We start from the raw sequence: 9,907 nt of genomic DNA, 5'->3' as shown, positions 1-9,907 counted from the left end.
AGCTGGAGTCCATCATAAATTAGCCCATGATCGTGACTCTTAGTTCCACATGAGTCAAGAGACGCGATGTTCGGTCTGAACATGAACACGCATCGCTTGCGGTACGGGGTTAGAAGCACAAGGACCTTATCTTTCATAATGACAAATAATGTCCCACAAACAAAAGGTTACATTGATACACACTTTTTTTATGGTTAGGGTTCCCCACATGGACATATTTCCATGTTACAGTGCTTGTTTACGGACTAACTGTGCTAATTAACTGTCCGAACACCTGTGTGCCAACTCAGCATGTCAGCTGCAACTGTGTAAAACCCATTTAAAGCAGTGTACAGGACCATTGTGTGCCTTTTGCATTTGTGAAATTATTTTGTGATATAAAACTAGTGATTTTATGTTTCTAGACCCGTATCGTAATTGAGAATCGATTCGCATTTAGATGGAGTATTTGGCTGTAAGAGCCAATTCGCCATTTAAACACATGTATGGTCCGTCCACCTTGGACTAAAGAGTGAAGTTAGGCTCCTTTAGTTCAATATTGGGCTAAAGTTGGCTTGCTGTGATAGTAACATCAACGATAGCTAGGTAGTTTAACAACAACACAAATGAACGTGTATTTGCTGATAACAGTTGTGTGGACACTTGGATAAACAGTTCGCTAACAACTAATGTTCATCTAACTTAGCCAACTGGGTGTGATCCACTAACAGTTAGCTTGCTATTATTTCACCGTGTTCGAGTCTATGTATTCTTGTCAACTCCTTAGAACTTGACAGCAGAAAGGCTTGCATACACGCTGGTTTATTAAGCTATCACACAGCTATAGGTGCACCAAATATTTTTAATACAATATGGCTGCATACAGTATACTGTAAATGCACGTTTTTTTGCACCAACCAGGAAACATGGAGAACTTCGCTGCCCTGATGCGTGAACAAACTGACTGCTTTCAGGAACAAAAGTGCATTATACAGCAGGTTAGTTAAATCTGCACCCACTGATGCACAATTTTGAAGTAAACCATGCTGTGCTGGCGCAGATATTCTCTTTTCACAAACTATGGCAGATTCAAGACCAGGCCAGCCCTGTACATCTCAGTCTTGTGGTTTGAATCAGGCATCAGTATCTAGCCTTCATATGAACTGATACATTCCTAGCAATAGTCCAAGTGTGTACTAATGGTCCTCTGAATATTCTCCCTTATGTATAGGGAGTTGAAGCCAGGAAGTAGACCCACCCATCACCTGGAATATTTGTGTCCCAAGTCACATCTCCTGTTGTCTGGATGGTTTTCAAATCAAGTATGCCAATAAGAAGTTTCCCTCACTGTATCTTTATGGGTTGTATCGACTAATAAAGATGTCCCTTTGTAAGCTAGTGAATCATTTGTGTGATAAAGTATACGCAATCGTAGCGATAATGCAAAGTTGGACATTTCTATAACAATGTACTTCCATTAGCAACACACAGAAACTAGGCTTGATTTACACACCAATATGCAAGACTGTTTTAATGCAATACTTACTGAACAAGTAAAGGTTAATATTGTAAGTGGGCTATTACAGACCTATTACTTTTGATTGATCATTGCGTTCCAGCATTGCACCATAGTTTTTGGAAGAGCCTAGAGGAGTTAGTTGTAGAGGGCAATGCTGATGCACTGCTCAGAGTTTATTCGACTGCTGTCCTAAAACCAGAAATTCTTCCTACACATAGTGAGAGGTGAATGATGCTGGTGCAGCATATATTTCTTGTGAAACTTGTTTTAGAGTCCCTCCATGATTCAGGATCGCTGCAGAGGTTCTGCAGTGTGAATAAGCCCTTTCTCAAACAGCAGCTCAGCCAAGGACACCTGGAAGAGAGCACAGAATTACATCTTTAAGAAAACTGCAGTGCAGAGTCCGACCCAAGCACTGACCAGCATAACGCGACCATCCAAATATCTACACGACTGACATGCAGAAGACGGAATACATGTTGATAAACATACCTTGTCCTCAGCCGACTCGCATGGCAAACTGCCCACTGACACAAACTTTGGATACGCATGGATCAGAAACTCCATGCCATCTGTTTGCTGAAAGAGTTACATCATGTTGAACACAAAGGCCATCACTGCAGTGCAGCATCTCAGGCAGGCACACGTCACTGCTATAGTAACAAGGCAATTCATTCATACCTCTGCTTTTATTTCAATGCTCTTGGGCTCCTCCTTGTGGTAGACTCTGGAGTTGTCTGCAGTGTAGTAAAGCCAAACTGCTTCTCCATCACTGCATAACCTGCAGCATCAAAAAGAAAAGTCAAGGTCATTTCTGGGAAAATTTTTTGTAAGAGCTATGCTTTTGTAAGTCATAGGATATTTCATGTCCGAGATCTACCTGGCGATTCCAGAACGGATGAGTCTGACTCTGGTCTGGCCCCTGATGGTCACACCTACGTCCACAGCCTCTCCATCCTCCCACCTGGAAGGAGCTCCCTGGACACTGCTGGCCCGCTCCTCTGTGGATTATCACTAGAATCAGTAATACTGGCCACGTGGAAGTCTAGTTTGGGAAGCCCTAGAGCAGAGGTTCCAGACTTTTCACTCAGGCCCCCCGTCCAGCATCAGGGAACATCCCGCACCTCATCCATTTCTATGGGCACTAGCACTGTTCATCACAAACTGTTCACACCCCTCTAAGTTGGTGGAGAGAATATTTTGCAGGTTTAAAGCACATTATTTGTGCAATTCTATACATTTTGCATGTCTAATGTGATATTAAATGAGTCTCACGTCAACAAAACCTATGGGCCCAAAAGAATAAACAGCTGAAATGGGCTAGTTTATCTGGACATTTCTGACAAGTTATAAATAGGTTAGCAATGACTGACATGACAACAGGAACTGATGATGCACTACCCAACTTTGAAATTGCACCATGTACATACTATTACAACTTTCAAGAGTAACTTAAACCATTTGGAGTTCCTTTTTTTTTGGAGGGGGGGGGCAGTTTGGGAACTACTGGCTTCGGAGTCACAAAAGTCCATGTTTGAATTTCAGCAGTAGATATGTGGTACCTGCGGTGAGCATCGGGGGGAGACAGTCATGGAGATAGTCCCTCGCTTTCTGATCCACCGCAGCATCCACAGGAGCAAAGGTTGATAGCTTCTTCATCAGCCCTTCTATTCTGGATAGGAACTGCGCCCTGCGTGGATCCTCCTACACACACACACAGCTTTCAAGAGGGTGCAACATTACAGAGAATGTTCAGATATACACTACCGTTCAAAAGTTTGGAGTCACTTAGAAATGTCCTTGTTTTTTGAAAGAAACGCACATTTTTTGTCCATTAAAATATCAAATTGATCAGAAATAGTGTATACATTGTTAATGTTGTAAATGATTATTGTAGTTGGAAACAGATGATTTTTAATGGAATATCTACATAAGCGTAAAGATGCCCATTATCAGCAACCATCATTCCTCTGTTCCAACACCAGTCTCAACGTCAACAGTGAAGAGGCAACTCCGGGATGCTGGCCTTCTAGGCAGAGATGCAAAGAAAAAGCAATATCGCAGACTGGCCAATAAAAAGAAAAGACTAAGATGGGCAAAAGAACAGACACTGGACAGAGGAACTCTGCCTAGAAGGCCAGCATCCCGGAGTCACCTATTCACCGTTGACGTTGAGACTGGTGTTTTGCGGGTACTATTTAATGAAGCTGCCAGTTGAGGACTTGTGAGGCGTCTGTTTCTCAAACTAGACACTAATGTACTTGTCCTCTTGCTCAGTTGTGCACCGGGGCCTCCCGCTCTTCTTTCTATTCTGGTTAGAGCCAGTTTGCACTGTTCTGTGAAGGGAGTAGTACACAGCGGTGTATGATATCTTCAATTTCTTGGCAATTTCTCGCATGGAATAGCCTTCATTTCACAGAACAAGAATAGACTGACGAGTTTCAGAAGAAAGGTCTTTGTTTCTAGCCATTTTGAGCCTGTAATCAAACCCACAAATGCTGATGCTCCAGATACTCAACTAGTCTAAAGAAGGCAGGTTTAATTTAGTTTTTAATCAGAACAAAAGTTTTCAACGGTGCTAACATAATTGCAAAAAGGGTGTTCTAATGATCAATTAGCCTTTTTAAAATTATAAACTTGGATTAGCTGACACAACGTGCCATTGGAACACATGAGTGATGGTTGCTGATAATGGGCTTCAGTACACCTATGTAGATATTCCATAAGAATTATTATTTTTATTTATTTTTAAATTCAGCCGTTTCCCACGACAATAGTCAATTTACAACATTGACAATGTCTACACTGTATTTCTGATCAATTTGATGTTATTTTAATGGACTTTTTTTTTTTTTGCTTTTCTTTCAAAAACAAGAAAATTCTAAGTGACCCTAAACCTTTGAACGGTAGAGTATATATATTCTGTAGGACAGACATTCTTACTTGCCATGGGACATAGGCAATGATGTCAGCTCTATCCGTTCAACATTGTGAATTTTTCACCCTTCTGAACACACCCCTGTTGAGAGTAGGTGCTCAGAGGTCAATCAGACTCCAGAGACAAGTAAACAACGTGTCTGAAGTACCTTGTCAGAGTTCTGCACCCCCATGTAGGTCAGGTAATCCACAGGCAGGCCTCGTCTGAAGTCCACGTCCTCCTCCATGGCCATCTCTAGGGCTGCTGGGACCACCTGTCAGAGATCATGTTCTGCATCAAACACAACACAAGCCTATACTTCCAAGTACATCCATGTATTATTGACATGACATTGTATATCATTCAATATTTTAGTTTTTTTTTGACTCAAGTATAAATTGAGCCATGCCCAATCTACATCAATGTTGATACAAAATGAGACAGAACTGGACAGTGTCACATACAAGGAAAGCAGAGGATTGATAACACACCTTTGCCAGTAGGTTTCCCCAGCTGTTCCTCTGGTAAGATGAGACAGTGATGTGGAGGGAGTGAGCATCCGGCAGGCAGTTTCCCTGGTGGATAAACCCTCGGGGGAAGTAGAGGAGATCCCCAGCCTCCAGAACCACCTCCAGGATGGGCTTCCCGATCTCCGACTGGCTGAAGTTAACTGGAGGAGGAGGAATACCAAACCATCTGTAAGGAATGAGACTGAGGCAGAGGGGACTGGGAAGTGATCGGTCGTGCTTATAGTCTATTTATAGGCACAAGGGTGGACAAAGAAATACTTACGACTGGAAACGACAGGCAAGACCTCATCTTCTGACCTAAAAAGTGTAGCAATCAAACATCCCACAAAATATACAGAATTAGTTTCTTAGAGTTTAATGATATTAATCTGGTTCAAAATGGATTGATGCATGCTCTAGGTGCTGATCACCTTTTAAGGAATTTTATAAACTGGATTTAGACTGTTCATAACTCAGTCACCTGGGGTTGTAAACTCTCCAATGCTTCTTCCCTTCCAGCTGAACCACAAAGGCCTCGATGTCGTCATAATGTGGAGCAAAGCCTTGTGTTCCTGGAGGTGTCAGATACCTGGGGACACAAAACTACTTTGCTGTAATGTCACATGATGTGAATCAGTATTCAGCATGAGGTAAGGATATAACATAATAGGTTGTCCTCAAAGAAGGAAATGTTCACAGTCCCATACATGTTCAATGACTTCCAGGGCTCTATTTTAAACAAACCTAACACAATGGTAAATCTTAGCGCTGGTGAAAGGGGTTTAGGACCAGGGATGTGTCAGAAATATTATTTATATTTTCACTGGAGTAATTGTGAGCGCAATAGCTGGGGCGAAAGAGCTGGGTTTTGACTAATAAATAAAATTCTAGTTGTGGAGAGGGCTTGGCTACTCACTCGCCAATCAGTGCATGTCAAGGCTCAATACTGTATGCTGTTGTCTTAAGCTCTGGTTGTTATTGACAGTCTGCATTGTCATCCTAGTGGATTGATACAGTTTATTAAATAGCACAGGCTACAGTAACGAGTTAGAGCAACAGTAAAAACATCCAGTGTTTGCTCAATATGTTGAGGGTTGACAATCAACATTGTTGTAATAGGCTTCAACGAGTATAGGCCTTCACTAGGCTCTCCTAAATTTTATTTTATGTGTGAGGCACATTCTCAATAAGCAAGATATAGCCTAGGCCTACCGTTGACATGGAGTTATATGGCTGGAAAATACTTTTAGAGGAGCACATCTTTGGTAAGCGGAGAAGAGGCGTTCTGTGGAAACGGAGAAACAAACCTAACGGAGTAGCCTATTCACTGCAGGTAGGCCTACGGGAATAATGCAAACGCTTGACGGAAAAAGCCTCATGAGTAAACCATTTAGAAATGTTTTATGGATAGGCTATTTGGCAAATGCATGTCCATGACAAGAAAGACAGCAGACACATTGCTGTTATAGTAGGGTAAGGGTAGCCTATAAGGGATTTTTTCAAATTTGAATTAAACGGAAGCAGGAAAATAACTGACATTTTTCTAAAAACAAAGGTCACTGGATCATCTCATCTCTTATTCCAAAACAATAGGAGCTGGCTAAAATCATGTACCATAGCCTACATAGATAACAGGAGCTGGCTAAAATCATGTACCATAGCCTACATAGATAACAGGAGCTGGCTAAAATAATGTACCATAGCCTACATAGATAAAAAATGGCTGCTCCCAAATGTGATCTTTTAATAAAGCTTTGGTGATTAAGATTTATTTCAAAGAGTTCTCGCAAGCCAAGCCCTTTATGGTAGTCTTGACAACTTGGCGAATGCATTACCCAAAAAAACAGACTTCATTGAGAGAGGAGACTATGCTTGGTTATGTTTTTAAATACGAGGTTACAGCACAAAAATAACATTGCTCTCGTTCCATGTGCATATGGGCACTGTGCGTCAAGGCTGGATAGGCTACACTTCCGCTGTCAACCGGGTTACCGCCAAGACTAGCTTCTGGTTGGTCTTAAATAGCCCCACCAGCACTGCCTGAAATTGGCACACGTTTTTAAGGACACAGCTCAGATATTGCCACCCCGCCAACTAGCAAGCTCATATAAGACAGGTAAATCACCGATCCTGGCATTAGGTGTACAAATGTCAAACGAGTATGCATTTGACAATTGCACTGGCAATACGCAACCCGGAAATAGAGCCCTCAATGTTGTTCGAGAGCATCTCACTGGTCAGAGGTTGTCAGACAGGGTCACTCACACATTAGCTCCTGCCATGCTGCCAAACTGCTCCTGGAGGATGGACAGCACACTCCACACAGTGGAGGAGAAGGCCTGGGGGTTCAGCATACGGAGGGAGCAACCACTCTGTGGATTATAATAATAAGCGATTTATCACACGCTTTTACCAAAGCGACTTAGTCATGTGTAACAGTATAACTTTAGACCATCCCCTCGCCCATACCCGGACGCGAACCAGGGACCCTCTGCACACATCAACAACAGTCACCCACGAAGCATCGTTACCCATCGCTCCACAAAAGCCGCGGCCCTTGCAGAGCAAGGGGAACCACTACTTCAAGGTCTCAGAGCAAGTGACGTCACCGATTGAAACGCTATTTAGCGCACCTCCGCTAACTAGCTAGCCGTTTCACATCCTTTACACATGCATGCACACATTTTAGTCCCGGGAATCCAACCCACTACTGGCGTCATGTTCAACCAACTGAGCTAGAGGACACATGGTTGGGTTTCAATATTATGAAGTACTAAGAACTTACATGTTACACAGATATTGGTACGATCTAAATTCTAACCAACACTTGCTCACACAAAGTAAATACAAATTTGCAATCAGGAGACTTTAATAGGGTTTTTACCTCATAGAACTCCCATACAGTGAAAGGAAGAGCCCTCCCTGGAGGATTGTGTGTCTCTCTTTTGCCGTTTGTGTAGCTGGTGACATCCAGGTTTACTCCATACTGAACATCATCCTGGAAATGTCAACAGCAACATTAACCTGATCTGATCAAACAAAAATGACCTTAGATGTCTAGCTAGTCATGACACCTTACCTGTCTTAAAATGCGATCAAACTCTGTTGTGGAGAACAGTCCCTTGTAGTAGTCTGGATTCTGACGTTTGATCAAAACTGGCTTCTTTTCCCATGTATCCCTGTGATGAAGGAAGTCAGTAAAGTATATCTCCCTGTGCAATCTAGTTCATGACTGTACTGAGAAAACCAAAAGCTACACAAGCATCAGTACCTGAAGAAGCTCTTGGAAGGAATGGGTTGGATGAGCCACTGGAACAGTTTGCTGGCCCTCTCCCGGCTGTTGCTAACTTCAGCCAGGTCACTCAGCAGAGCCTCTAGTGCTTCTCCGCTTTTCTCTCCACACTGCACCTCCTGCATACAGCAAGACAATGACAAGTATGGCTAGAGAACCACAGTCAAACAGTTAAAGAACGTGAACAAGTGGCTTCAATATAGAGGGAGTGAGTTTGATTGTACAAACTAACTTCTTCAAGTCTCTCCAACCTCTCCTCACTCGGAGACGATTTGATGACCTGCTTGACCATCGGTTTCATTTTGGCCTTTTTGATGGGTTTAGGGGTCTGGATGCCATTTTCCTTCCGCTTCTTCTTCTTTGGTGTAACCTAGAAAATCATCCAGTAGGCAATCAGTTTGAAATCGTTTCATATAATCATATGCACATTGCAAAAGTATATTAAACAGCTGGACATTATTCAACAAGTCCACTTCACATTGCATCAGTTAGCTAGCTTTCTTCAGTAGATTTGTCAACCCAGTTGATTTGCGTGCATGCCTAACACAAGACACTGTAAAGTCACTTTTACCAAAACTATCTGAAATTGCAGGGGGGCAAACACCAGTAATAACGTAACCCCAAGTACCTTCACAGATGATGGTTTAACTTCAGGAGTCGATTCTAATAGCGCATTTTGGTACAATTCAAAAGCTGACACATGTTTCTTCTCCATGTTGTCGAATATTTTTCATTCCTGACGTCATCAGCACGCGACAAAAGGGACTCCTTTCGTCTCATTTACATGAGACAATTCCAGCTTAATAAAACACTTTATCGCCCTCTACTGTGCAGGCAGTGAGATGCCGCATATCTCTAACAAAGATACTGGGGCCTCGCGCAAAAGTTGGAATTTATAAAAATGTAACTTGATGTGAGAATGTGCTCACCTCCAGGCAAACTTTAGATCATGAGTATGCACATCTGCTATTGTGCGGTTCGAGCAGATCCCCTTGTCAAGACGTTGACACATAAAACAACGAACCAGATATTTAACCGGATGTATAAATGTGAAGCATTCGGTTTTAGCGTTTCCACTCACTACCAAATATGGTGATGAGAGTAAGCCTGGTGGCAAGCAGTGGGAGAAGATTGAGCTAGATGGGTTTTGGCAGACATTCTGCAAATGTTCTCATTGATGAAACATTTGATCCGCATGAAGTTATATGCTTTGTAGACTTGACCCTTTATCAAAGTTTGAAAACAATTTTTTAGAATGAGTGCAAGGGCGGATTGAGTTACTACACACCAGCACTTCACAGAGCAGGCGTCCCCAAATGGAAACATGCTAAATAAACCGTCAATAGGATCTCACTGCCCACCTCCTTGCTTAAAACTAGCTCTTATGAGAAACGCCAAAGGAAAAGAAGACCCAGAGTTACCTCTGCTGCAGAGGATAAATTCATTACAGTTAAATGCACCTCCGATTGCTTGCCAAGTAAATGCTTCACAGAGTTCAAGTAACAGACACATCTCAACATAAACTCTTCAGAGACCAAAGGAAACGTGAAACAGACACTTCATGGTCGAATTGCTGCAAAGAAACCACTACTAAAGGACACCAATAAAAAGAAGAGACTTGCTTGGGCCAAGAAACACAAGAAATAGACATTAGACAGGTGGAAATGTGTCCTTTGGTCTGATGAGTCCAA

The 9,907-nt window shown here is 42.4% G+C and overlaps 1 protein-coding gene across 1 annotated transcript; it reads right to left on the bottom strand.

The window, feature by feature from the left end:
- Positions 1–1,483: 1,483 nt before the first annotated feature.
- Positions 1,484–9,162, bottom strand: LOC118387122 (ribosomal oxygenase 1-like). Its single transcript, XM_035775289.2, has 15 exons — positions 8,845–9,162; positions 8,449–8,586; positions 8,196–8,335; positions 8,004–8,103; positions 7,809–7,922; positions 7,190–7,296; positions 5,406–5,513; positions 5,208–5,242; positions 4,907–5,085; positions 4,585–4,689; positions 3,061–3,202; positions 2,379–2,499; positions 2,180–2,279; positions 1,991–2,077; positions 1,484–1,852 (listed from the first exon to the last, which is right to left on the bottom strand). The coding sequence occupies exons 1-15, from the start codon at positions 8,929–8,931 to the stop codon at positions 1,784–1,786; spliced, it is 1,632 nt and encodes a 543-aa protein (XP_035631182.1). The 5' UTR covers positions 8,932–9,162; the 3' UTR covers positions 1,484–1,783.
- Between the last annotated feature and the right edge of the window lie 745 nt (positions 9,163–9,907).

The sequence above is a fragment of the Oncorhynchus keta genome, chromosome 8, assembly GCF_023373465.1.
Source record: "Oncorhynchus keta strain PuntledgeMale-10-30-2019 chromosome 8, Oket_V2, whole genome shotgun sequence".
Taxonomy (NCBI): Eukaryota; Metazoa; Chordata; class Actinopteri; order Salmoniformes; family Salmonidae; genus Oncorhynchus; species Oncorhynchus keta.
This window is presented reverse-complemented; position numbering and strand designations above follow the sequence as displayed.